This window comes from Lonchura striata, chromosome 13 (genome assembly GCF_046129695.1).
Source record: "Lonchura striata isolate bLonStr1 chromosome 13, bLonStr1.mat, whole genome shotgun sequence".
Taxonomy (NCBI): Eukaryota; Metazoa; Chordata; class Aves; order Passeriformes; family Estrildidae; genus Lonchura; species Lonchura striata.
This window is the reverse complement of record NC_134615.1, coordinates 16,818,982-16,845,491: the sequence shown is the minus strand read 5'-3', so window position 1 is coordinate 16,845,491 and position 26,510 is coordinate 16,818,982. Positions and strand designations below refer to the sequence as shown.

Genomic DNA, 26,510 nt, shown 5'->3' with positions numbered 1-26,510 from the left:
TGCGGGGCCGCCGCGGGAGCCATGCCGCCGCCCAAGGACGTGGTGAAGATCGCCATCCAGATGGTGGGAGCCATCCCGCAGCTGATCGAGCTCCAGCAGGTACCGCCCGGCACCCCCGCGCCCCTCCCCGCGCCCCCGCCGCGGCTCACGCCGGCCTCCCTCCCGCAGACCAAGCCGCTCGCCTCAGTGCTCAAGGACGTCTGCGACGCGTGAGTACCCGCTGCCGCCAGCCGGGGCAGCCCGTGCCCGGGCGGCGGTGCCCCGGGGGCTGCCGGCACGGCCGAACGGGGCTGTGACCGGCCGCCCGTGGCCGCAGGTGGAGCCTGCCCAACGCCGAGCGGTACGCGCTGCAGTACGCGGACGGGCGGCAGACCTACATCACCGAGTCGGTGAGACACCGCCCGGCCCCGGCCCCGCCGCTGCCGCGCGCTCCGCCTCACCGGCTGCCTTTCTCCTTACAGAACCGCAGGGACATTAAGAACGGGAGCATTTTGCGGCTGACCACCTCCCCGGTACATCCCTCTGGCCCCCATCTCCTCCGCTGCGTGCTCTGGTGCTCCGTGCCCCTGCAGTGGGGTGCTCCGAGCCCTCTGCCTGCCTCCGTGACTTGAGCTCATGATGGCCCTTCTCTGTGCCTCAGACCCAACAGAAAACACAGGCAGGAGACATGTCTCAGCCTTCATTTTCCCTCGGCAGAGCCTGGGGGAGTTTGAAGAGAAATTAAATCATCTTGAAACGCTTTGGACGTGGAGGCCAACTCATCAAGGGTTCTTGGTGGCATGCCAGTTTGACCTCTATCCTCAGCTCCACCTGGTCTCTGCTCTGGTGGCTTTGTTTCTTGGTCCAGCTCCTTAGTGGGGCTCCTCTAGCCTGAGGCTCCTTCCAAAACTTGCACTTCAGCTCTTACAGCCACCTTCAAGCTTCTCGCTGTCTTTCGATGAGCCCCTTTGGGTTGATTCTTTCCTTCCTGCTAGGACCAAGAAGCAGAGCAGTTGTATATCGGGATCCAGAGCAAGAATGCGGATGTGAAGACTGACTCACTGAAAAAGCTTGCAAGCCTCTCCCAGGATGTTACCTTTGCTCAAGAGTTCATCAGCAGGAATGGCTTGAAGCAAATCTACTCTATTGTGGAAGAAGGGAATGAGTTAGTATCAGGACAGGACTTTCCTTGCAGTCCTTGGCTTTTCTTCTCCCTTGCTAATGCTGCATGAGCTCCAAGCTGGGTGTTGGAGTGGACTCTTTGCGTTCCTGACTTGTTGATGCCTGTACTGTGGCTGTGTCCCTGCACGCTGGCAGCCAGGGGAAGGTCCCCACAGATATGCAGTCCTGACTCCTTGTGAATGTGCCCAGACTTGAACCTTCCATCCCTTCTCTGGCTGAGTTATCTGTAGCCTCATGGGGCTTGCTACCAGGAAACCTACTGTGATCATCTTGGCCTCCAGTGCTGCTCCTCATTCCTGCCACCCTGAATGATCCCTCTGCCCTGAGGTTTTAGCTTCAAGAGTTCTGCAGGGAGCTTGAGAAAACCCTGGTTGCCAAATACCACTGCCTGTATGACTCTTTCAGGATGTGATGATGGTGCAGCTCCTCTGAGCTCCTGTCACACAGAGAATGTGGAACCAAGCAATGCACCACATGTTTTTTGGAAGTAGAGGGAGGGATATGGGGTGGTTCAGCTTTCTTGAGGGCTTGTCTGCAGCGATCTTTGTACCATGGTGATGTAGCTTTCCAATTACTGAACTTCTCCTGCCTTGACTTCCTGGGCAAGTTGACTTCCTGGGATGACTAAGTGAGAGTCTGTTTTCTTGCCTAACAGTCTCTTTCCTTTCTCCTGCTCACTGCTCTCTTCTCTAGCTGTTTCTAACATGCCCACCAATATTCAGCTGCAGATGGGATCTGGAGCCATCCTCACTGTATTTGTTCATCCGTCCCTCCAGTACAGGGGAGATGCTGGCTCATACCCTCAAAGCCTTCACAGAGCTGATGGAGCATGATTTTGTTTCCTGGGAAAATCTTAGTACAGTCTTCATCAAAAAGGTAAGAGTTTTCTACAATGCCCACAGTTTGTGCCTGTGGGATCCCTTGTTATCCTTGTGCTCCAGGCTCAGCCTACCATTGACAGACAGATGGTTTTGTGTCTCATAGATAGTGAGTTATGTGAACATGAATGCAGTGGATGCATCTATCCAGCAGCTCTCCTTGTCTATCTTGGAGAATATGGTGCCTACCAGTCGCCTCCTCTTTGAGGTGGTCAAAAAAGAAGTGACATTGGACCGCCTTCTCACCCACCTGCAGGCGTAAGTGGAGAGGCCAGAGCACCGTTCACCCCCACCCTCCGAGCTGGGGATTCTCACATCCTCCTGCTCTTCCTCCCACAGGACAAATGCCCAGCTGCAGCTGAAGGCGATGGCTCTGCTCATTGCGCTGCTGCTGAGCACGACCGACGCTGAGCGACGGGTGAGGGGCACCGTGGCAGGGTGGTGGCATTGCAGACTCAGGCACCGCAGTGCCTCTGTCAGCGGGGTGGCCTGCTGAGAGCCCTCGGTTGTCAGGACTTTTTGTCTCAAATGACAGAAGTATCACAGTTGGTGGTGGCGGCACAGTGATTGTGATGACCCAATCCCTGGCACATCTGAGCTCTCAGAGTGGGCCCCCCCCTGTGATGGGGCCTTGGGCAGCTGGGTTCTCTGCTGTGGGGTTTGTGCTCTTTGGGATGGCAGGGCTGCAAAGAAGTGCCCAGAAATGGTTAAAGTCTATGTCCTCACACTGCCCCCTCCTTTTTTTGGGGGGAAATGGTGGTGTGCTGAACTGGGCAATGTCTCACAGCCTATTTTTTTTCCTAGGACATGATGGACTACCTGAGGCAGAAGAACATCAGGCAGTTTATCCACAAGGTGAGGAGCTGGGGTTGTGCAAGGGTCTGCTCTGTGCTTCATTCTCTGTCCTTTGTCCCCAGGCCCTGTCCCCTGAGCTCCAACCTTTGGTGTCCATTGTTGGCTGGGTTGCTTGTATGCCCCACACCCTTTCCCAGAGAACACCTATGGGTGCTGCTCTGCTGGCACCCACGTGCCCAGGGTTGCAGCCCCATCTGCCTGCAGTTCAGTGCATACAGGTCTTGCCCAACCCCAAGGGGAGTGTCCCACTTCCCAACACCCCTTTGAGCAGCAGCACCTGCTGGGATTTGGCTGTTGGGTCCTGTGCTTGGACTGGAAGCAGCAGCATGGGGGAACTTTCTGTTTCATGATCTCCTGTAGAACATTATCCACAGCTCCGAGCCACTGGGGGATGAGATGGCCCATTATCTTTACGTGCTGCAGTCTGTCAGCCTCAACTTGTGCGAGCATCGCATGAAAATGTCCATGGATCCCTACTCACAGGTCTGGGAGTACTCTCCTTGCAAATCTGGACTTGGTCTCTTCCACCTGTGGAAACTCACGTTTGGATGAACCAAACACATTTGGGTTTGCCCAGGGAGAACCTGATTCTGTGTGGTTCACTGGCATCCCCTCCTCTCTGCTGCCCTCCAGGAACAGCGGGATCTCCTCCAGTCCCTGCGCCAAACTGCTTTTGAGTCGGAGGGCGAGGTGCCGGCTGGCGCCTTCAGCACGGAGCGCCGGCGATCCCTGTGTGCCAAGGAATTCCGCAAGCTGGGCTTCATGGTGCGTTGCCCCTGCCTCCCCTTCTGAGCCCTGTGCTGGCTCCACCACAGGGCCTTGGTGGCACCTTCTGATGGCTCCCTTAAGCCAGGTGTCCCTGTTGATGCTGAGGGACCACCATGCAATACCTCCCTTCTGCTCCCTCAGCACTGTGAACAGCAAGTGCTGTGGAGCCGCTGGCAAACCCCATGGCTGTGTTGGGAAGACACTGCTGCTTGAAGAACAAAGCAGCAGCAGCTGCTAAATCACATCCTTTGTGTCCTCCTAGAACAACAGCAACCCAGCAGAGGATCTCCGCCGTGCCCCACCAGGACTCCTTGCCCTGGACAACATGGTGTATTTCTCCAGGAACACCCCTAATGCCTATGGCAGGGTAGGTGCTGTGCTGTCCCGGGGAACTCCCTGGTAGAGCTGCACCTTCTTTTCCTTTCCTTGTGATCTGTCCTTGGCCACACCCAGGCAGTTGTCCTACTGTTGCTCTGTTTCAGATGGAAATTAGTCCTTCCTCTGGGTAGGGGAAGCCATTTGAGGCTAGTGCCTCTGAAGGGTCCCCATAATTTTTAAGGGTTTGCTCACAGCTTGGTTTCCAAGCCTTGAGCAAACTGGGGCAGTTTGGGCAAAACCAGCAGGGCATGAGCTATGCTCCAACCTGCCGTGCCTGTGACTAGCTCCCACACTGCCACAAGGGAAAAGGAGGCTGGGGTTGGATTTTTGGAAGAGTGGGTCACTTGAGTTAGAGATGGCTTCACCTGTTGAGGGGACAGCATGACTAGGAGTGCAAGAGAAGCATGGTATGTCTGACATCCACTGTTGGAGCAGCCCTCCAAGTCCATGTAACATGAGGTCATGGCTCTCTTCTCCAGTTTATCCTCGAGAACAGCAGCCGGGAAGACAAACACGAATGTCCCTTTGCTCGAAGCAGCATCCAGCTCACACTGATCCTCTGTGAGATCCTGCACATTGGAGAGCCGTGTACGTGTGCCCAAGCTCATCCTTCTCCCTGCCCTGCTGCGTGGGGAACAAGCTGCCAGGGCAGGGGACTGCATCCATGTGGCTACCAGGCTCTGGCATGGCTGGCAGCATGGGAAGGGGGATGTAGGACTGGGAAATACCCAGGTTTCCCTGGACACTGAAATCCCCTGGAAAAACTGGGGAGTCTGGCTTCATCTGTCCTTCTCACCACAGGCTCGGAGACGGCTCAGGCCTTTTACCCTATGTTCTTCGGGCAGGATCATTTCTTTGAAGAGCTATTCTGCATCTGCATCCAGCTGGTGAACAAGACCTGGAAGGAGATGAGAGCAACCCAGGAGGACTTTGACAAGGTATAGGGGGATGCTTCTTCTCTGGATGGGAATACAAATTCATGGATTTGGGGAGTGTTGCCAAACTGGAGTTGACATCTCGGGCCTGGCAGGTGATGCAGGTGGTGCGGGAGCAGATCACCAGGACCCTGTCCCTCAAGCCCACGTCCCTGGAGCTATTCAAGACCAGAGTGAACGCACTGAACTACAGTGAGATCCTGAAGCTGCGGCAGACGGAGCGGCTGCACCAGGAGGAGACGCTGGCTGTGCCTGTGCTGTGAGTGGGCTGTGGGCAGGGAGTGGGGCTGTGATGGGGCCTGAGGCAGGGACAACACTATTGGGTCAGCGAGTGCCTGTTGAAGCTGTGCTCCTCTTCTGCTGGCTCTCATCCCAGGGAGCTGCGGGAGAAGCTGAAGCCGGAGCTCCTGGAGCTGATCCGACAGCAGCGCCTGCTGCATCTCTGCGAGGGAACCCTCTTCCGCAAGATCAGCAGCCGCCGCAGGCAGGGTGGGTGCCAGAACCCTGCTCCAGCGTGGGGGGCCTGGCAGGGGGACATGTCCCCTGCCACTGGGGAAGTCCCAGTTATCTGTGGGAGTAGAATGCCCAACTCCCTAGACAGCTGGTATGGGCTAAACCTATGGGCTGGGAGAAATGAGGGGTGCTGATAAGGGGCAGCTCCATGCCCCTTGGGAGTGGCTGAGAGTTTCTCATGGTTCTTCTGCTGCAGACAAGCTGTGGTACTGCCGGCTGTCCCCCAACCACAAGGTGCTGCACTATGGGGACGTGGAGGAGGGGGTGCAGTCTCCTCCCATCGAGAGCCTGACAGAGAAAAGTAGGTGATGGAGAGAAAGAGAGGCTGGGAAGGAGGGAGGGCAGCCCTCTGATAACCTCCAGGTTAAGACTGCCTTAAGGTGGGAATCGTCCCTCTGCTTGGCTGCTGGATGGCTGTCCCAGTGTCTGCTGGTATTGTGGGACTGGGACCTGTGGAAGTTCAGACTGGGGCAGACTGGCTTCCCAAAGGGTGCTACAAAGTGTCTTGAGCCCCCGACCCCAAGCTGTGGATGGCTGTGAGTCCCCACATTCGGGTTGTACTGGGCTCTGCACGTGGGGGACCTGAAGAAGGGGGAGAGGGATGGGAAGAGGGAGAAGGAATTCATAGCTCCTCCACTTGCTACAGTTCCTGTGGCAGACATGAAGATGCTTCTGGTGGGGAAGGAGTGTCCACACACAAAAGAGAAGAGCTCTGGGAAGCAGAACAAGGTCAGCACCTCACACCCTATCCTGTCCAGCTGGGGATGGGTTTTGGAAGTGAGCGGGTGGCAGGATGTGTGGTTTCATGGATAGAGAGGCCTCTTGGGTCTCCTGGAGTGCAGAGGAGGAGGCTGGGTGCAGCTCCTGCTCTGAACCCTGCCAGGGCTGGGAGGAGTCCAGCTGAGAAACCAGCTAGCCCCTGTGCTGTCCCTGCAGGATGTTCTGGAGCTGGCCTTCTCTATTGTGCATGATGTGGAGGAATACTGCCTCAACTTCATTGCCCCCACCCGCTACGAGGTGAGCTCCAGGGGCCTGTTGGGGAGGCACACAGTGCCCAAGATGTCTCTGCCATGGCACAAGAGTCAGGGGAGTGAGCTGTGTGTGTCCCTGGGGGGTGGAAGCCACAGCAGGGGAGAGATGGGCTCTCCATCTGCCCAGGGCTGGTGCAAGAGATGCCCATGCTCTGCTTCCCCAGTTCTGCCTCTGGACGGATGGGCTGAATGTGCTTCTGGGCAAGGAGATGACAAGTGAGCGAACACAGACAGACCTCGATGTCCTGCTGTCCATGGAGCTCAAGCTGCGGCTCCTGGACCTGGAGAACATCAGCATTCCCGACGAACCCCCTCCCATACCAAAGCCTCCCAGCAACTTAAACTTCTGCTATGACTTTAGCCATGCAGAGCAGTGAGTTCCTCCCTGTGCTCTGTCCCCACTCTCTATGCCCCTCAAAATCAAAACACTCCCTCCAGGCTCTGTCCCTCATCTCTGGCCCAAAGGGACAGGCCAGGTGCTGGCTGGGGACTTGGGTGTCCTACCCTTCCCTGCCTGTGTCCTGCCTCCTGCAAAAACATGGGAATGAGCCACCAAGCATTAGCCTCCTGTTCAAGGGGGGTGACCTGGCTGCTCTGCCCCCCTGCCATGGGAAGGTGAGATAAAATACAGTCAAACCCCTCTGTGGTGGCCCTGATTCCCTCACACTGCAGCCAGGCTTTGGGCACAGTGGGCAAGGATGTGTACTGGAATAAAGGTACAGCCAGCCCTGGGATAGCTGAAGGGGGATTAACACTACAAAGGTATGAATCTGCACTGCCTCACTTTCACCATTAATGTAGGGAATCCTTTCTGGACAACAAAGTGGTTAGAAAAAGGATGGAACACACCTTTCCATTAAGTTTGTCAAGCAGATGGCATCTCCAGGGCATGATGTGCCTGCCCTGCCAGGTCCCTCCTGCACTGAAAGGTGTTTTTGCTGAGCCCTCTGCACTGTCCTGGAATGGGGGTGATTAGGTACAAGCCCCTTTTTCCCAGCACCGTTCAGCTGAGTCTGGTGTGAGGAGGACACCCTGGTATGCCTGTTGTGCCAATTCCAGTGCCTTCCCCACCTGGGGCAGATACTTGCACACTTCAGCCATGCTGCTGCACTACTGCACCACGACAAGCTACCTCCTCCCCGGCCCCACAGCCCCTGCTCAGTGCCCTGCACTCCTCGTGCCTCAGCTTCTCCCAGGGCTGTTGTGCTAACAGCCACAGGTCGGTGGGGATCCAGCCGTGCCTCTGTCTCCTGTGTATTGGGACAATAAACACTTGTGGAGAACTCGGAGACGTGTCCTTTCCAAAGGTTTGGGAAAGAGCTGAGATGGATGAGGGTCAAAAGGGGCCAGAGTGGGTAAGGCTGGGATGGCAGCACGGTGGGAGCTGTGCTTGAAGGAGCTGGGAGGATGGCTGGCAAGATCTTGTTCCTGGTGTTGAGGTGCAGGCTCAGAGTCAAGCTCCCTATAGCTAAGACTACAGCTAAGGCCATTTCCAGCCCGAGATGGCTGGGAGCACTGTGGATAGTCCCAGTCCCATGCTGGGGCAATCTTTCTATTCCTTTGCATTGTTACTCGCACAGTGAAGTTCTTCCCAGTTCGCTTGTCCAGAAAGGGTGTGGAGTCTCCCTCGCTGGGGATATTAAAAAGCCACTTCTGAAAAGACCCAACTTGAGCAGGGACGTTGAACCAACTGACCCTTTGCAGCCTCGCTATTCTGCGATTCCGTGGGAGGACTCCGGGCAGGGCCGTTCCCTCCCGCCCCGGCCCCTGTCCCGCCCATCCCGGTCCCTGTCCCGGTCCCTGTCCCGTCCATCCCGGCCCCTGTCCCGCCCCGGTCCCTGTCCCGTCCATCCCGGGCTCTGTCCCGCCCATCCCGGTCCCTGTCCCGGTCTCTGTCCCGTCCATCCCGGTCCCTGTCCCGCGCATCTCGGGCTCTGTCCCGCCCATCCCGGTCTCTGTCCCGTCCATCCCGGTCTCTGTCCCGTCCATCCCGGGCTCTGTCCCGTCCATCCCGGCCCCTGTCCCGCCCATCCCGGTCCCTGTCCCGCGCATCTCGGGCTCTGTCCCGCCCATCCCGGTCCCTGTCCCGCCCATCCCGGTCCCTGTCCCGCCCATCCCGGGCTCTGTCCCGCCCATCCCGGGCGCTGTCCCGCCCATCCCGGTCCCTGTCCCGCCCATCCCGGCCCCTGTCCCGCCCATCCCGGTCCCTGTCCCGCGCATCTCGGGCTCTGTCCCGCCCATCCCGGGCGCTGTCCCGCCCATCCCGGGCGCTGTCCCGCCCATCCCGGTCCCTGTCCCGCCCATCCCGGCCCCTGTCCCGCCCATCCCGGTCCCTGTCCCGCCGCTTCCGTCTCGTCACGTCCGCGGGAAGCGAAGCCGGAGCCGGCGCGGCCATGGCGGTGAGTGCGGGGCCGGGGTTGCGGGTCCGGGACTCCGGGGAGACGCTGACCGCCTCTCTTGGCTCCGCAGCCCAAGGGCAAGGCGGGCACCAAGGGCAAGAAGCAGATCTTCGAGGAGAACCGGGAGACGCTGCGCTTCTACCTCCGCATCATCCTGGGCGCGTCCGTGAGTGCGGCCGGGCGGGCCCGGCGGGGCGCGGGCCGGGCGGGAGCGGGCGGACGAGGAAAGCTGTGCCGTGCTCTTTCCGCAGGCCGTGTACGCCGTAGTGAACCTGGGCATCTTCTACTCCGCCGCCTCCGCCTGGACGTGGGTAAGCGCCAGGCACCGCTTCTGCCCCGGCGGGGGCACCTGGGCTGGGCTCGGCCGCGGCCCCCGGCCCCGGGGTCGTGGCCATCGCAGCTGACAGCGGCTCCCCTGCTGCAGGTCGCCTTCATCTTCAGCTTGGTGGTCTATGGCACCAGCTACCGCTCCATGAACTCCATGGCAAAGCCGTCTTTCACAGACGATGGCAGCCTTGCCGACGGGGGAATTGACCTGAATATGGAGCAGGGGATGGCAGAGTGAGTGTCCACACCCGCACGAGTCCAGGTGAGCAGGACCTGCTGCCTGAGCGTGCACACGGAGCCAGGAGAGGCTCCCGAGGAGAAGGCTGGGCCTCAGCTCCCTCCTCAGCTTGCCCACTGGCATGGGCATGAGGGCAGCTGGAAGTTTGGAGCCATTTTTCCTCAGAGTGTACCTTAACTGTCCTTATTACCTGAACGCTTGGCGTGGTGTGCCCCAGTCAGGAGCCACGACATGGGTGTGTCAGCCTGGCACGGTCACTGTCCATAGGGCTGAGCTGTAGAGGTAAGAGATCACAAAGAGTGCAGCAGGGGTAGTTTACAATGATCTTTCAGTTAACAAACACTGCTGCAGCACACAGTGATTGGTATTTTCCTTTCAAACCAGCACTGCAGGTAATGCTTGGCAGAGCAGAAGGGCACATGCTGCCAGTTACGCCTTCCTGGTTGCAAACTGGCCATGTCTTGAAATCCTCCACACACTAAAAATTCCTGCCTCTGTCTCAGCCAGTTCCTGTCACCTCTGCAGCCATTTCTGTCCCCATATTTGTGCATTCTTCATGTTCCTCTGCAGGCAGCACTGAGTCTCTGCCTGTCCACTGTTCTTGGCACTGCTGTAACTCTTTTCCTTGGTGAAGGAATGCCACAGGATTACAAGAAACACAGCAGTAATTATTGAAAAGCACTGCTAAATAAAATAAGAAGGCAGCAGTGCTAGTACAGCAGAAATATCTTCTAGATTTACATGTTTTCTAACATTGAGCCTCAAATTAGTTTCAGAAAATTGCCAGGTAGTTGTGGACACGTCAGGCTTTGCTCTTTGTATTCCCTGCACTCAGCCCCTGCCTGTTGGTTGAGCCTCTGAGGAGGATCTTCAGCGTGTGCTCAGCAAGGTGCTGGGGTCCTTGGCTCCTTCCTCCCATGTCTTTGGGCTACAGTTCCATGTTTACGTCTGTCCTTCCCTTGCTGCCAGGTTTTGGAAGAAGCACAGTGGGGCCTTGCTTCCATCTGAGCCCTCTGTGTTCTCAGGCTGTCAGGATCATATAGAGATGTATATAGTTTTATTAATGGAAGTTTTGTTTTTTGCCTGGGGATGTTATCAGCAGGCAGCGGGGAAGAGAACCTGCTGTCTCTGCACAGAATGAGCTCTCATCTTGTGTTTGGGTTGGTGGAATGGTACCTTTTCTGCCTCAGCAGGTGGGACTCAGATGTCTGGTATAAGAGACTCAGACAAGGGACAAAGTGGCCAGGAGAAGAGGGGATGTGACCTATGAGCTGGGTGCTTTACTCCCTCTTCATCCTATAGTGACTTCATTTCCCTGTTGGTCAGCCAAGTGTTTTGCTCCCATTTTACACTGGTTTGGCTCTCTAGAGTGGACTTGCAAAATATTTTGAATACCTTTTTAGTGAAACGATGTGGGATAGTCAAAGAGGGAAGATACAAAACTTTGATGTTTGGGGTGTGCTCCTGATTGTGGGAGGTGTCTCTTGGAGTTGTGCAAGGCACTGAGGCAGAGTGCCTGATAACTGCCTTCTGTGTGTGATGGTGCTGTCAGGCAAAATGACTGACAGGAGGCAGCACAGGGATCCCAGTACCTGCTGTGGAAAGGGGACAGGCACAACCATAGCACTGCTGCAGTCCTGCATGCAGATGTACTTCCCTTGCTACTGAGGCACAGAGGTTTTTTCTGCCTGAGCATTTGGGGTGGGTTTTATCACACATTAAAATTAATTAATGCTTATCTGAGTCATGGGCTATGCAAAACACAGGGGAGGCAGAGCTCTATAAACAAAACCTTCAAAGCTGAAGTTCCCATCTTTACTCTGTACCTCTAAATTACCTCTCTGGGGATCAGGGAACCACCCTAGGCTATCAGGTATTTCAGAAAGCAGTGGATATTTCCAGCCCCTTAGCTAAGTGTGCTGCAGCTGATTAATACTGCTCCTTTGGAGCTGCTTCTGGAACACTGTGGATTTTATGGTATTTCTCTCATGCTGTCTGTCACTGAAATGGATGCTTTGTGTTGCTCTGGGGTTGGGGAAGGCCCATCTTCGTGGTTTAGGAGAGCTGGGTTTGGTGGGAGCTCTGCTTTCACCCCTCTGTGGCCTCTGGTAATGTCAGAGGTCACTGAACCCTTAGTGTCTTGTGCTAGAGCTGTTGATGGTGGATTCTGCAGTATCTTGAGTCAATGTTGTTTATGCCTTTGTTTTCTTGTCTCCATTCTTGTATGTGACACGGGTTTTTTACTCCAGCAGATGATGATTTAACCAGAGTGAAAGCTGGCCTCTTTTCTAAACCGTCATGGCACTCCCTGCGGCTTGTGTTGAGAAACAGAATACCTGTTTACCTCCCCTGGGTGTCAGATCCCCCGAGGGTGGTGGTTGATGTGTGGGCAGCTTATTCCTCTCCTTAGCTGCTCTCAGCTCTGCCGCAGGCTGGCATGGAAGAGCTGGAGTCAGATAAGCAGGAGGGGAGGAGGAGCTGTCTGTTGCTGTAGCTCAGCTTGTGGTGTGCTTGTCCTTCAGTGACCCCAAGTGTCTGTCAGCCTGTGAAATGGCATGGGGAAGATTCATGGCTCCCTTCAGCACAGCCAGTCATCAGGAGTTACACTTTATGTCATTTAGGTGTCAAATGGGCAGCTGCTGCTTCAGCTGTGGGGGTGGGGGGTGATTTTGTTGCTGATTTCCAAACCCTAGCAGCTCCTCAGCTTTCTCAATGTTGTTTTTTCAGAGGGAGATCACCTCTTTAATTCATCAGAGTATTTTGCTGTTTGTTTACTGCTTTGATTCTCTCAGTAACTGTGTGGCAAAGCAGGGCTGCAGGGACAGAGCCCGGGTTGGGCAGGGTCTCTCCCCTGAGGCAGAGCAGACTGTGCTGGCAGAGGAGCTGCTGTGTTTGGCAGGGGTTGGAATGAAAGCTTAATGCTTTGCTTTTGTTCCCTCAGGCACCTCAAGGACGTGATCCTGCTGACAGCTATAGTCCAAGTGCTGAGCTGCTTCTCGCTCTACGTCTGGTACTTCTGGCTCTTGGTAAGCCCCAGCTCCTGCTGTTTTCCATCTTGCCCTGCATTGTTGCTTTCTTTCCCTGTCTTCAGGATGCAGGACATTATTTATCCATTTCGTTTCAGTGTCATGTTTCAGGCCCGAACTATTTCCTGATGTGTTTTTTAATCTCCTTGTCACATCTTGTTTAAAATTCAGGCTGCACAAGGCACAGAAGGCCTGATCTCTCTGGGTCAACCATGCAAAAACTAGGCTGGCCTTTGTCTTTCCCTCTGGTCCCGTGAATGGGCAACAAGCAACATGAGGCAGATCAAAGTTGTCTTGGTGCACAGAGTCTGTGTCTGTAACAAATGGTGTTTCATCATGTTTGGCTTTTTGAGCCATTCAGCATGGATCAAGGCTGGGATCTGCTGGACACTGTGCTTTGGGGTAGATAGCATGCTACAAGCTTTCATTCCCCTTAATACCAAGCTCTTTCTGCTCGTGAAATATTTGTCACGTGTCTCCAGATAAAATCCCACATTTGCTTTGAGGATATCCCACAAAGGTACAGAAGGCAATTGTGGGAGCATGGAAAGTTATCCCAGTTCAGTCCTTGATCTCATACCAGTCCTCACTCACAAATTCCTCTCTAGCTGGCCTGGCAGAGGGCAGCCTAGGCTCGGCTGTTCCCTGGAGACCATCTGGATTGCTGTTTTTCACAAATTCAAAGAAATGTAGGTGTGTTTTCCAAAGGAAGGAGAGGCAGAATGTCTGGACAGTTGGATCCCTCTGGGTAATTCAGACCTGATGCTGGGATTTCCGTGCATGAAGTCTGATCGCTGTATGCGTTCCTCAGCCATGGAATGAAATCAGGCTATTTATTTTGGGCGCCTGCCACCGCCGTTGATTTCCGTGCCTCTGATGCCTCTGATCCAGCTGCTTTGTCTCCCTCAGAAGGACCAGCCCTCCCGCCCGTAGCAGCCAGCGCTGTCCCCCAGTGACTGAGCTTGTGCCACGTGTGTTTTGCAGGCTCCGGGGCGTGCTCTGTACCTGCTGTGGGTGAACATCCTGGGGCCCTGGTTTACAGCCGAGTCCTCGCCCGCCGCTCAGGAGCCGAACGAGAAGAAGCAGCGGCGGCAGGAACGCCGACAGATGAAGCGCTTCTAGCCCTGGCTGGGGATAGATCAACACCCTCTCCCATCTCCATGCTGTTATTTCATCAGGAATGCGACCAAAACCAATCCAAAACCGCCGCAGTAGCTCTGTTGCCCTTTGTCGCTGCTGCCATTCTGACAGAAAGGCTGCAAGAGACTTCCCCTGGTTGGGTCTTAGCATGGGCTGAGGCCCTGCTCCTTGGGCTGACAAGGGGGTGATGCTGGGATGTGTGTAAATACCTTTTTAAAGCAGCGCTGTATCGCATTCAGCGTTGGGGAGTGCAATGTTGGAGGAAATAGTACATTAAAGAGCGGAGTCTTAATTGACCATGCTGCCAGTGGGTTTGTGCAGGGCAGCTGTGAAAAGTGCCAGCATGTCCTTGGAGAGCTGGACTAGAAGGGAGCAGAATCCCCAGGGATAAGTGCTTTCCTTTCCCAAGCTTGGTTTGTGCTGCCCTGCCTGCTCCAGGCACCCTGTGAAGAATTTGCAGCTGCCCTGCAGGACGAGGAGTGAGGGGCAGCTGGGGATGCTGCGAACAGGGCTTGCAGCCAAACTTGGAGCTTTTGGGATTGAGCCTGAGCTCTCTGGAGCCACAGATTGGCCTGTGCTACCTTTGCAGGAGCTCAGTGGGATGTAAGACGAGAAGCTGTGGGGTTTGTTTGGTTTGGGTTTTGTTTTCTCCTAAGAGGGTACTCCCAGGGGTGCCATGATTGGCAGTTTTTACTTTTGCCTGCTTTGATTTACTGATGTCCTGTCCAGTGTGTTGTATGTCACAGTCCATGACCCCTTCCAGCCCCTGACGCAGCAGCTCAGACCATGCAGCTTTGCCTGTGCCAGCAAGGGGCACAGTGGGTGTTAACAGTGGTGCCAGCCTGGGTTTTGATGCTATCCACAACCTTTTGCCCACACATCTTTTCCATTACATCACCTTTATTACACGCTTTTTTTCCTAACATCAAGCCCAGTCCCCACCCTGAGTCCTCAAAGCCAGGCAGGGTGGCTGTAATTGGGGTGCAGAGCTGGGCAAAGATTGGTACTGGGGAATGAACTCCTTCCTGCTGCTGGTGGGGGGACATCAGGGGAGGGGTAGGGAGTGGAAAAGGCATCCATGGAGTGATCTGTGGGTGCAGTCCAGCCCTTATTCCCTGCCAGGCTCAGCCCAGAGCCAGCAGCCCTGTCTCTAGCCCCAAGTAGATGCCACCACAGTGCTGGGAGCACTCCTGGTACCCTACAGCAATCCCCCCACTGCAACTCCCCCAGCAGAGTCTTCTGCACTCGGGGACCAGCACATTGTCCCAGCTCCACCCTCACTCCCCCTGAACCCTCTTCTCTGGCTCCCTAAAGCCACGTGGAGCAGCACAGGCATCCCCAAAATACACAGGGACGATGCAGGGGACACATCAACACAACCACACGGGCCCTTGGCCGCGCTACCCTACACAGAGCTACATGCACAGCGCCTGCCTCAGGCTCTGCCCCTGCTCCAGCCCCAATAAATACCCAAAAACAGCACCAGTTACACCCTGGGGTGCTGGTTCAGGGGGTGCCCCTCAGTCAGGCAGCAGCTGCTCCAGCTCTTCCTCGTTCAGGCCATTGGTGGTGACAATGTGATCCAGCTGCTTCATGTACCGCTCCAGATCCTGCATGAAGTGGGGGATGCGGGCCTTCTCCAGCACCCCAAATTTCTTCAGCCGGTTCACATCTTCATAGGACACCTGGCAGGAAGCACGGAGATGCTCCATCCCAAACCCTGGCAGGTGCCATGAGGGGCTCCCAGTGCCCTTGCAGCCTCCTTGGATCAGTCAAAACATCCCTGCTGCTCACGGGAAGGCAGCAGGAGAGCTGCTGGGGCTGTGGGATTTGCAAGGGTTTGTGGGTTTGGTAATTTTCGGTCACTGCAAGGACAGATGACAGCAGGACTGCTGTGGCCAAGGGCCAGAAAGGCTTAACCTGCTGGGTTAAGCCTCTTCCCAAAGGTCTCCCACAGAGGATTATGGATTGTCCTGTCCTTCCTTGCATCCTACTCAGAACAGCCTTTCCCTGGCACAGAGATCCATGAGCACAGGGAAAGACAAAGAGCTGAAGGGCTGCCAGGCAAGGGCTGGTTTTTGGGAAGCCATGAGGTTGAGGGGAGCCTGTGTGAGCTTCGGGATGGGACGGGTTTGTGGGATCAGCCACTCCCTGCCCCACCCTCCCCCTGGCTGTTACCTTTCCAAGCGCAGCCAGCAGTGGGAAGTCGATGGTCTGCCGATGGCGCAGGATGCGGAGAATCCCGTCCAGGTACACCTGGTCCTTACTGAAACAGCCTGGAACAGCAGAAAAACCTCAGAGAAGGCTCCTGGCTTCCCACCACCCTCCACTTGCCTGAACGTTTGCTGACCACAGTAACCAGAATGAGGGCACTGCCCACAAGCGTGCCAGGGCTCAGGACCGCTGGGTGCCAAGGGCCGGGCACTGGGGAGGCAGCTGGGTGCAGCCAGAGCCACAACCCCACTGGGATACTTCCCTTGCAAGTAATCCCCAAGTAATTTTTTAAAGAGTAAAGCACTGCAAGCATCCAAATGTATCCAAATGTTTTCTCTCCTTTGCCTGCTGCTTCCCCAAGAACAGGGAGAGTGGTGCTCGGGATGGGGAGGGATGCAGGGACTGGGTGCTGTGGCTATGTTGGGAGGAAAGGGTTAAAAGCAAAACACTGATCTGAAGGATTGTAAATTGCTCAAGTGACCTTGCACCTGGGTGTAACCCTTGATAAGCTTGTGAACAGCAAGCTGGTGACCCTCTGATCTTGTGTTCCTCTTCCCAGGTGTTGGGTGTTGCTCTGGGGATCCCCCGGTTAGTGAGGTAATGCGAATAAATTTACTTTTTGTGTTCTAGCCTAAGTTTGTGCCTGTTCTGGCTGCCTGTGCCAACTCGCACTCTACAGGACTGGTGATGCTCAACATACATACCAGCAGAACACACCACACACTGTTTTTCCTTAAAAAAACGAAGAAGAAATATATAAAACAAATAAACAGAATTCTTCTCAAAACTCAGTTGACACCCCCCAATGGTACCTGGCTGCGAGGTGTCTGTCTGGCCCCGCTTTGCCCGCACACAGTACTCCCACCGAACCCCAGCATCCTGGACGTACTGCTCCAGGTCCTGGAAGAGGGCAGAGAAGGAGAGGCGGCTGGCCCGCTCGATGGTGTAGTAGAGCAGGGCTGCCCGCCACAGGAAGGGCTGCTTGCGGAACAGGACGCTGTGCAGGCTGGCCAGGCCTTCCTCCGTGGGGTTGGCGGGCTTCAGGCTGTACTGCTTGCGGCCCTCGGAGCTGTGCCAGGGCTGGCGCGTGTTGTTGACGCCCCGGATGTAGTGGGTGCCTGGGGAGAGGGGACAGGATGAATGCCCAGAGCACCCCCCGGCTCTGCCCCCCCAGCCCCCCGCTGACCTATCTCGTGGCGCAGCATCCCCTCCAGCCAGTGCTGCCGTGCTCCCGCCAGGTTGATGGCCAGCGTGGGCCGGCTGTCCTCCACCATCATCACTGCCTGGGACAGGAGGTCATCCGTGAGCTGCACCACCACCTGCAGGAGGAGGAGGAGGCAATGGCCATGAGCAGGGGCTTGGCTCTCGGCAGAGGATGAGATGGTGGCAGATGGTCAGAAAAATCCACTGACACCACGGCGGCACCGTTTGGCACTGCTGCACCATCGCTGGGTTGTGCTGCAGCTCCCCGAAAGAATGACAGACAGCAAGAGCCACTGGGGTGGGGGGAATAATGAGAGGAGATGACCTCATGCAGGGATGAAGTAGCACCTTTAATCTCTTTACAGCCAACAAAGCTGAGCAGGCACTGTGGAGGAGCAGGCAGCTCCTGGGCAGCCTCCTGCAGCATCCCTCTGGCTCCAGCATCACCTCCCCAGCTTGCTCCCATGGGCTCCCCACGCTTTTGTGGCCACACAGGATGGACATCCTCTGGAGACCTGCCTGGTCCCCCTTCTGCATCCCCACTGGCAATGGGACAGGGCAGTAACCTTGGCCATCAAAACAACCCCACCCTGAGCACCCAACAGCACCAGCTTTGTAATGGCTCTGCACCCCTGCAAGAAACATCTCCTGAGGGATCCAAGGCTCTGGTTCACTTTTCATGGACCCCTCCACGGATTCTCCCATTTGAGGCTTCAAGACATGAGCAGGAAGGATGGCTCCATGCCAGCATACCCTCACAGGAGGAACCACGTGTGTTGGCCACAATTCACAGCAGGGATGGGCATTGCAGGTGTAGGACTATTCAGTATCTTTATACAGAAAAAATGGTATTTTGAGAAAGCTGTCTATCACAGGTGCTGGAGCCAAGAGAGCTGCTCACCAGAAGTTAACTTGCCAGCCAACAGCATTTTCTGACCACCTGATTTCAGATCTGCAGCAACTCAAAGCTGCAGCACCACCAAAGGAGGATGGTCCCTGGGAGCACTTGCATCCAAGGTTTGACAGTGGCAAACCTCAGGATAGCAATCCTACATACCTATTAACTATAAACCACTGTTATTTCCTAACTGACACTTTTCAGGATGAAAACATGCCTATTTTACTACATGACAATTCTTCTCATATTAAAAAAAAAAGAGAGGAGACTGAATTGGTTGCTTTAAGTCAGATTTATTATTATGAAAGCGAAAAGTGCAGCCTAACAGAGTCCACCACTGGGCAAACAAACAGCATAAAATACTTACAGTGCAACTGCTTACCTGGGTTAAAACATACAGTGTGAAAAGGAATCCTTCCAATGCTGAGCCTTGTCAGTTCACTTCTGACTCCTCTTGCAGAACCAGGCATCCAGGAGCAATGGAAAGGAACTTTGGGCAGTGCCAGAGACTACAGCTTCTTATGCTGCCCACTGCAGGTCTTCTCCTGCTGCAAAACCTCATCCTGCTGAGCAGCACCACTTGCCTTGTTTTGGGACCCTCCAGCTTGGCAGATACAACCAGGGCTGCAACTCCAGCCAAAGAGCAGCAGGACCAGCTCTCCACGTCTGTGACCTCTCTCATTCTGAGCAGCATCCCCAGTGCATCCTTGTGGTCCATGGTTTTATTCAGCTTTTGTGAATGCACTGATGGAGAAAGAGCTCATCTCAAGGAATCAAGGGAAGGCTTCTGGTGGTCCCCATGGCACCGGGGTTTGGGTTCCTGTCTCTCCCCAGCAACCTGGCACTGCTCAGGACCTCTGACACTGAGCAAGCAGCTCAGAGGTAGAGGGAGGCCATTGATGGGATCCCAAGAGACACCAGCCAGCACTGTTTAGGCTGACAACACTCCACAACCCTAAGGATTGCCATGGAGCACTTACCAGTGGGGCCAAGTGTTTCTCTGCTGCACGCTGTGAGCCCACTGAAATCCATATAGAAACCTCTGGCAGCATCACGTCTGTCCTAAGTCAGAAGAAAAGCAGAAGAGCTTCAGGATCTGCAGCTTGGACCCCAACAAAGCAGCTTTTGAGGGCACAAATTTAATCACAGCATGAACACTTACCCAGGAGCGCGCTGCCTGCGGTGCTGGAAAGCAGGATCCTGCCTGTGCTGGTCGGTGCTGGGACAAAGGGCAGCTGCAGAGGCTGCCACCAGCCTGGCCATGCTGCCTGCCAGGCCTGCCCGTGGCCAGGGGCACACCAGCTGCTCCTGCTCTGGCCTAATGCTACCCCAACACGAGTTTCTTCTCTTTCAAGCAAGCCATCACGATTAGTACGTATCAGGGAAGCAAAGAGCACGGCAGAACAGACAGGGCACAGATGGTGAAAGTCAGAGATACAGGTGCAGGGAGGGAGACACACACCTGAAACTGCCCAGTTCCCCGACAGGATGTGAGATTATCAGTGATGCAGAAGTTTCAACAAGTTTTGGTCTTGTACAGAGAGCAAGTTCTGCCAACATTGCTGCATTGAGAGCAGGTGAAACCCTTTTTTTTCTCTTCCCTACCCCAGACACATCCAGCAAAATTTCCATTGGACAGAAAGGAACAAACCAATGCTTTCATTGTTTCCAAAGCACTTATCAAAAGTCCTGGATAACACAGCCACACTGATGTGCAAACAGTGACTGAACTCTGCATTGCCGTGAATCACAGAATGTCCTGAGCTGGAAGGGACGCACAGGGTTCATTGAGCCCAGCACCCAATAGCTCTGAGCACAGGGACAATTACACAGGGTTGGAAGGAAGCCAGCTGTATGCCAACAGGTAAGAAAATCAATGGCTTTCTGCCCAGACAGGGCTCAATTAATGGAGAAGAGAGTAGCTGAATTTAATCAATTAATAAACCTGAGAGATAGAGCTTAACTAGCAAGTTGTAAGTGCAGGTCTGTAAGACTGGCAGCTGCTTGGCTGGTATTGGGACTGGCTCTGGGCACTCAAAGGCAGATGAATTACAGAGAAACATCTGCAGAAATCTGTTCTGTCCCAAGAACAGGCTTAGGAGGACCAAGGTGCCAAATCTACATCCCAGGAACACCCTCAGGAGGCATCAGGGCAAACCAAGGGCGTTTGAGGAGGAAATGAAATGTCCTTGGGCAGGAGGTACCTCAGGGGACCACTCATTCCTGCTCTGCCTGCATGGAATGCACTGGATACCACTGGGCCAGGTGATACTTTAGAGAAATGGTCACCAATCCTCTTTGGAGACAGAGGTGAAAAATCAGAGGTCGGAAATAGAGTCTGGCCAAGAAGCAGTAGTGAAGAAGCCCCACACCAGCCAGCACTACACAGTCTCTGCCCTGCAGCCAACAGCCCCTGGGAGCCCTGCAAGCCAACCCACACAAAGCCAGGTCCAGAAATCCTTCTCACACCTTGAACCCAGGATGGTGGAATTGTTCTGCCCACACCTTGCTGGCGGAAGGGATAAAAAAAGCTCCTTAATGGCAGCTGTGGGATGCTCCATGCTGGTGCTGCAGGGAGTGCAGAGAAACCAGGTTAGGAGATGCTGAACTTCTCCCCTGGCTTCATCCCACATGGCTACTGTTGTATCTTAACCACGTATTTCCCAGCCTTAAAACCCAAGCCTGGGGTTTCAAAGCACCATAACCTGCATGTCCTGCAGGACAGCAGGAAATCTCTTCCCCTGGCTTTGCTTTTGGACATGTGGGTTTAAGGCAGCTGTCAGAGAAGTCTGCCCTCCCACTCCCAACAGCAAGAGACAGCTTCCCAACAGTAACTGATGCCTCATGCACGCAGCAAATGGCTCCTGGCATGGTCATGCAGACAAGCAGCAGCTGCTCCCTCTCTCTCAAGCACAGAAGGGAGATACACATGGAAAACATCACAGGAAGTTTGTGGGGAACCATCACCCAAGTCCTAAAGCCAGGGTATGGATGAAGCTGGAGGTGAAAGGACACCACTGCTCAGAGCAGAAAAGTTTTTTCTTTGTAACCAATCAGAAAATAACTCTTTTGCTGTGTTTTACAAGTGATAAAGCAGGGACACGGGTTACCTCTCCCACACAGCCTTCCTTCTGCATGTACTTTCGGATCACGGACCAGATCTGGCACTTGCTCAGCAGCCTCCCGCCCGTGGCCACCTCGAAGCTCTCGTAGGTGCCATACTTCTCCAGGACAGCACGGATGATCCTGATGGCCTGTGGCACACAGAGAGCACAAACATAAGCACAAACACCTCCCTGCTTACAAATACAGCCTAAAATCCCACGTGCAACAAACCCCCGATTAATGCCGATAAAATACGATGTGGTTTTGCGTGATCTAAAAAACCAAGGAGACTGAGCTGGCTGGAGGTGGCTACCAGGGCAGACAGACACTTCACACAATCAGCATGACCCACAGCATATTCTTTCTGCTTTTTGTCACCCTTGCAGGCATCTCTTGCAGAAATGGGGCAAAGCAGAAGTGAAACTACATCGTCGCTGCATGGTTAAATCTATGATTATTTACAATCTTTTCAGTTTTCAGTTCTCCTTGCAAACTCCGGTGCTTGCACAAAGATCTCCACCTTCTGAACTTGCTTTTTACTCCCAGAGTTTCTTACAACAGGGCTGAATTCCAAGCTCAGCAGTGAGGCTGTGCATCACCCTCTGCAGTGATGCTGCTTCAAACAGTGTCTCAGCACCACCAGCCTGCTGTACACCCAGCAGCCTTCTAATAAAAGCATCACGTGCTCCATTATTCACATTAACATTTATAGAGCATCTATAAAATATGAACATTTATTAGCAAATTTCCTCCCCAAAAAGCGTGCTTCCATTGCAGACATTTTCAAGCATTTTTTTTCTCCAGTCATTGGAATATATATTAATATTGTATTAGTACATATTCCAAAGCAGATGACTTTCAACCATTTCTGGAGTTTTTCCAGCAGTTTTATTGCATCTGCAAACCTGGCTGGGCTGCTGCCAAGCTTCCCAGTCCCAGACCACTTGTTGTCCCTCCCTAGTCCCTGAGGTTACCCAGGATCAGGAGATGGGTGCTCACCACCAGTACTGGTGCTCAAATCATCCAACACCACATAAGACAACAGGAAATGGCTCAAGTTGTGCCACTGGAGGTTTAGGTTGGATAGTAGAAAAAATTTCTTCATGGAAAGGGTTGTCAAGCATTGAACCAGGCTGCCCAGGGCAGGGGTGGAATCACCATCCATGGAAGTATTTAAAAGATGTAGATGTGGCACTTGGGGACGTGGTTTAGTGGTGGGATTGGCAGTGCTTAAGTAACTGCTAGACTTGATCTTAAAAGTCTTATCCCACCTAAACAATTCTATGTTCCTAAGAGGGGCTTTAGGTCTCCATCTGGTGAGCAACCTCCTCTATCCCTGCAGAAGTTCCTGATTTTCCTTCCCTGAGCAGTTTTCACAGCTGGTTTTTATTCTCAAGTCACTTACTGTGTCTTCCCAGGAGAAGCTGTGCACAGTTTTTCTGCTGTCAGTTTTGTTTTCTGGGGTGTTGGGGTGGAAATATTTGGGTTTTTTGCTTTGTTTGCTGAACAATCAGACTAATTTTTACAGCCCTGCAAGGTACCTTCAGCTGACCACTGCAGAAAAACAACCTTTCATCCTCCCACCTCTGCTCAGCCGCTTGCTCTTTCTCCTCCCAGGGGACCCAAATCACTGAGCCAAGAAAAACCCAGCACAGCTGGTGCCCAGGAGTAAGACAATCAGAGAGCTCTTTCCTGACCTTCAGAGCACATCCTGGTGAGCAAAATTCCTGAGATTCCAATGCTCTGAGCATCCCCAGATCATGTACCCAAGATATACAGTAGGACAACAAATCCTCCAGCTCTGTGCTGGTTTGCCACTCAAATTCACGTGGAAAACCAGGGATGTGATCTCCAGGGTGATCAGCCTCCACAGGGCTGGAAGAATCCTCTTGGCTTATTTAAGTTTTCTATTAAGAAAATAAAATAAACCCCCAAACACATTCAGAGCAGCTGGAAGCAGGGAGCTGGTGTTGGTTTGTCTGCTCATGTCCAAGGATCCTGACTTTGCAAAATGTCTTATTTATTTAATCTCCATGATTAATGAAAGTCTTTGAAAATAAAAGCAGTTTATAACTAAGAGTTAGCTGCCAATGAAAAATGCTTCTCAAAATAAAAGAGACTGGAAGGAGGTTACTGCAGGGTAAGAGCAGAGGAACAGTGCCATGAATGCTGTCCCATCCCAGCTCCACCAGAAAACCTGGAGAAACATTGGCAGAAACACTCAACACTTAGTATCTCTTGCAAGAGCTTCCAGGATCCACAGTGGTTACAGACTTTAATTCCATTCATTCCAAGCACTGCCTGGAGAAAAATAATCTCAATTATTCATCTTTTACTCTGCTGCAAGCCAACTGCAGCAACCAAAGGAAAAAGCACGGGGTGAAAGAGCTCTGAGCAACTCATTTTACTGCACGACTCAGGGGATAAAATACAGGAGGGAAATGCCAACACTGGTGAGGTCCTCGCAGGCGTCAGAGTGTCTCCCCTGCAAGAGCCTCCTGGCACCAGTTTATCTGGGACAGAGGTATGGCACACACTGGGAATGACAAACTGCTTAGAAAGCTGCTGACAATAATCCAGGCAGAGATGCGGGAAAAGCTAAATATTCCAAAAACAATAAATAATCAGTGAAGATGTTGTTATTAGAATAAGTAACTCCTGACTGACAGGTGCACACCTCTGGTGTGGCAGCCTGAATCTGGGATAAGAGGGCGTTTTTATCTGCTCACTTGTTCACGTGGCAGAAAGGATGCTCTTCTTAGAGGCAGGATGCTCACTCCCAGGTGCAAACTGGTTTTGGGACACAGCCAGGCTCTCAGCTCCAAGCACAGGGTGAAGGACAGAGCAATTCTACTCCTGCATCCACCAAAGGCTTATTTGTGGGCACAGCACCCTGGAAGCACACTCCTGCCTCTTCTCACCTGTTGAATGACCAGGAGCTGTTTTCTCACTGCCATCCCCATGGCAGAGAGCGACTCAGAAATGTTTTAGTAGTGTCTAAGCCATGGAAAAACCGTTGAGCAAAATAATACAGACTCCTTAAGTGGAATCTTCACCAACTAATATCATTACTGACCATGTTTGCTGATGCCTTAAGGATGCTGCTGCACTGGACAACCTTTAGGCCAGAAAATAAGCCAGACTTAACCACCAGATAATTCAGGCTAAGGACCATTTCCCATGCTGTCACCCATGGGCTCCAGCTCCTCTGCTTTAGTTCTACAGCAACAAGTGCAAAATCATACCAGCAAGGTGCCCCTGATAAAGCACAGCTCCCAGCATAGGCAGTCGCCAGTTTGATCACAGAAAGACAGACTGGCTTGGGTGGAAAGGGACATTTAAGATCATTTAGTTCCAATCCTCCTCCACGGGATGCAACACCTTCCACTAGACCAGGTTGCCCAAAGCCCCATCCAACCTGGCACCACCGAGCACCAGCATGACCCATGTCACCGTGGAGCACGTACCATTCCTGCAGTAGGTGAGGCTACTAAAACCTGAGGTTTAAGAAAGCACAGGGTGAGTGTAATGAAGGCAGGACACAAAAGGTGTTAAGGAAAGAGTAATCAGGTGCCAGCTGGGAAGGAAAGAAGGCAAGGTGACAGTGTAACACGGACCAGGGAGAATGGTGTTGACTGAGGGTGGTTTTAAGCTGAACATTAGGAATAAATTCTTCCCTGTGAAGGTGATGAGGCACTAGCACAGGTTGCCCAGAGAAGCTGTGGCTGCCCCATGCCAGGAGATGTTCAAGGCCAGGTTGGATGGGACTTGGAGCAACCGATCTGGTGAAAGATATCACTGTCATGGCAGGTGTGTGGGATAATGGATGGTCTTTAAAACCCTTCTAACCCAAACCATTCCTGAATTCTATAACCATGGGCCATCTCCTGGCCAGCCCCACCAGGACACATCCCACACCCTCGCCCCGGCCCACGGGCGAGCCGGCTCCCTCCTTTCTCCTCCTCCTTCTCCTCCCAGGCCGAGCATCCTTCCCCGGCCCCGCCTCACCTGAGCCACGAAGCGGTCGGAGGCGGCCCCGTACTTGTCCAGGACGGCGGCGGGCACCGGCTCCGCGTACTCGAACTGCGGGTCGTAGGCGAAGCTGGCGCGGAAGAAGCGCTCCCGCTCCGCCTCCACGTTGCGCGGCCGCAGCGCCACGAGCAGGCAGGGGCTGCGCCGCCCGCCGCCCTCCTCCGCGCGGCCCCGCGCGATGTGCGGCAGCGAGGCGGCGGCCCGCAGCCCCCCGCGCCCCGCCGCGCCCTCGCTCCGCCGCGGCCCGGCCCCCGTTTCGGAGAGGCGGCGGGCTCCCCGCGGGCAGCGCGGCGCGGGGGGCGGCGGCGGCGACGGGCAGGGGCAGAGCGGCGCTCCATGGCCCGGCCCGCCGGCCGCCCCCGAGCCCATGGCCCCCGAGCCCATCGGCCCCGAGCCCGCGGCCTCCAGCACGGCGGCACCGCGCCGGCTCCGGGGCTGCGCCGGCTCCGGGGCTGCGCCGGCTCCGGGGCTGCGCCGGCTCCGGGGCTGCGCCGGCTCCGGGGCTGCGCCGGCTCCGGGGCTGCGCCGGCTCCGGGGCTGCGCCGGCTCCGGGGCTGCGCCGGCTCCGGGGCTGCGCCGGCTCCGCGCCCCGCCCCGCCCCGAGCACGCGCCGCCGCCCGCCAATCGGCGCCGCGCCCGGCGCGCCGCAGCCAATGGGAGAGGAGCGCAGAGGGAGAGCCCCGCCCCGCCCCGCCCCGCGGCCGCGGAGCCGGGCCCGGCCCCGAGCGCTGCGCTCCGCAAGGCGGGCTCGGGGCTCGGTGCTCGGGGCTCGGGGCTCGGGGCTCGGGGCACGGGGCTCGGGGCTCGGGGCTCGGTGCTCGGTGCTCGGGGCACGGGGCTCGGGGCTCGGGGCTCGGGGCACGGGGCTCGGTGCTCGGGGCTCGGGGCACGGGGCTCGGTGCTCGGGGCTCGGGGCTCGGGGCACGGGGAACGGGGCTCGGGGCACGGGGCTCGGGGCTCGGGGCACGGGGCTCGGGGCTCGGGGCACGGGGCTCGGTGCTCGGGGCTCGGGGCACGGGGCTCGGTGCTCGGGGCTCGGGGCTCGGGGCACGGGGAACGGGGCTCGGGGCACGGGGCTCGGAGCACGGGGCACGGATCTCTGGGCACGGCAGCCCCGCCAGCCCCAGGAGCAGCCCCGGCAGTACCGCCAGGCCCGAGGCACAGCCGGTCCCGGTTGCATTGCATGTCCCAGTTGCATCGCTGCCTCGGGTGCTTGGCCAACCCCAGCTGTGTCACCACATTTGTATTGCCACCCCGGCTTCATCGCCAGTCTCCAGCTGCATCCCCACCCTGTTTGCATCTCCAGCCTTGGCTGCATCGCCACCCCTGCTTGTGTCCCCTATCCCAGTTGCATTTCCAAGGCCAGTTATATTTCCATCCCAGTTGCTCTGGCAGCAGCAGTTGCATCA

The 26,510-nt window shown here is 55.1% G+C and overlaps 3 protein-coding genes across 3 annotated transcripts; 2 read left to right on the top strand and 1 right to left on the bottom strand.

Annotated features, from left to right (window-relative positions):
- Positions 1-21: 21 nt before the first annotated feature.
- ELMO3 (engulfment and cell motility 3) lies at positions 22-7,806 on the top strand. The gene is made up of 19 exons (XM_021541031.2): positions 22-209; positions 317-389; positions 462-512; positions 975-1,144; positions 1,938-2,037; positions 2,146-2,297; positions 2,379-2,457; positions 2,844-2,894; positions 3,255-3,377; positions 3,528-3,659; positions 3,925-4,029; positions 4,520-4,628; positions 4,842-4,978; positions 5,071-5,234; positions 5,352-5,464; positions 5,685-5,789; positions 6,135-6,217; positions 6,425-6,505; positions 6,684-7,806. Exons 1-19 carry the CDS (start codon positions 22-24, stop codon positions 6,894-6,896), a joined length of 2,229 nt encoding a protein of 742 aa, XP_021396706.1. The 3' UTR covers positions 6,897-7,806.
- Positions 7,807-8,876: 1,070 nt separating this feature from the next.
- On the top strand, positions 8,877-13,945 carry TMEM208 (transmembrane protein 208). Its single transcript, XM_021541148.2, has 6 exons — positions 8,877-8,918; positions 8,989-9,084; positions 9,170-9,229; positions 9,343-9,479; positions 12,425-12,509; positions 13,494-13,945. The coding sequence occupies exons 1-6, from the start codon at positions 8,913-8,915 to the stop codon at positions 13,629-13,631; spliced, it is 522 nt and encodes a 173-aa protein (XP_021396823.1). The 5' UTR covers positions 8,877-8,912; the 3' UTR covers positions 13,632-13,945.
- Positions 13,946-14,531: 586 nt separating this feature from the next.
- Positions 14,532-25,470, bottom strand: MATCAP1 (microtubule associated tyrosine carboxypeptidase 1). Its single transcript, XM_021541030.2, has 6 exons — positions 25,078-25,470; positions 21,075-21,218; positions 17,050-17,182; positions 16,676-16,981; positions 15,828-15,925; positions 14,532-15,334 (listed from the first exon to the last, which is right to left on the bottom strand). The coding sequence occupies exons 1-6, from the start codon at positions 25,468-25,470 to the stop codon at positions 15,170-15,172; spliced, it is 1,239 nt and encodes a 412-aa protein (XP_021396705.2). The 3' UTR covers positions 14,532-15,169.
- Between the last annotated feature and the right edge of the window lie 1,040 nt (positions 25,471-26,510).

What these genes read in the sequence shown, in the direction of transcription:
- ELMO3 (XM_021541031.2), top strand. Translation starts at nt 22, where the DNA reads ATGCCGCCGCCCAAGGACGTGGTGAAGATCGCCATCCAGATGGTGGGA. An exon ending in CCTGCACATTGGAGAGCCGT is followed by an intron (nt 4,629 to 4,841) that starts GTACGTGTGCCC and finishes TTCTCACCACAG; the next exon opens with GCTCGGAGACGGCTCAGGCC. An exon ending in TTGCCCCCACCCGCTACGAG is followed by an intron (nt 6,506 to 6,683) that starts GTGAGCTCCAGG and finishes CTGCTTCCCCAG; the next exon opens with TTCTGCCTCTGGACGGATGG.
- MATCAP1 (XM_021541030.2), bottom strand. Translation starts at nt 25,470, where the DNA reads ATGGGCTCGGGGGCGGCCGGCGGGCCGGGCCATGGAGCGCCGCTCTGC. An exon ending in CCGACCGCTTCGTGGCTCAG is followed by an intron (nt 21,219 to 25,077) that starts GTGAGGCGGGGC and finishes TGTGTGCCACAG; the next exon opens with GCCATCAGGATCATCCGTGC. An exon ending in GATGCTGCGCCACGAGATAG is followed by an intron (nt 16,982 to 17,049) that starts GTCAGCGGGGGG and finishes CCCTCTCCCCAG; the next exon opens with GCACCCACTACATCCGGGGC.
- TMEM208 (XM_021541148.2), top strand. An exon ending in GCATCATCCTGGGCGCGTCC is followed by an intron (nt 9,085 to 9,169) that starts GTGAGTGCGGCC and finishes CTCTTTCCGCAG; the next exon opens with GCCGTGTACGCCGTAGTGAA. An exon ending in ATGGAGCAGGGGATGGCAGA is followed by an intron (nt 9,480 to 12,424) that starts GTGAGTGTCCAC and finishes TTGTTCCCTCAG; the next exon opens with GCACCTCAAGGACGTGATCC.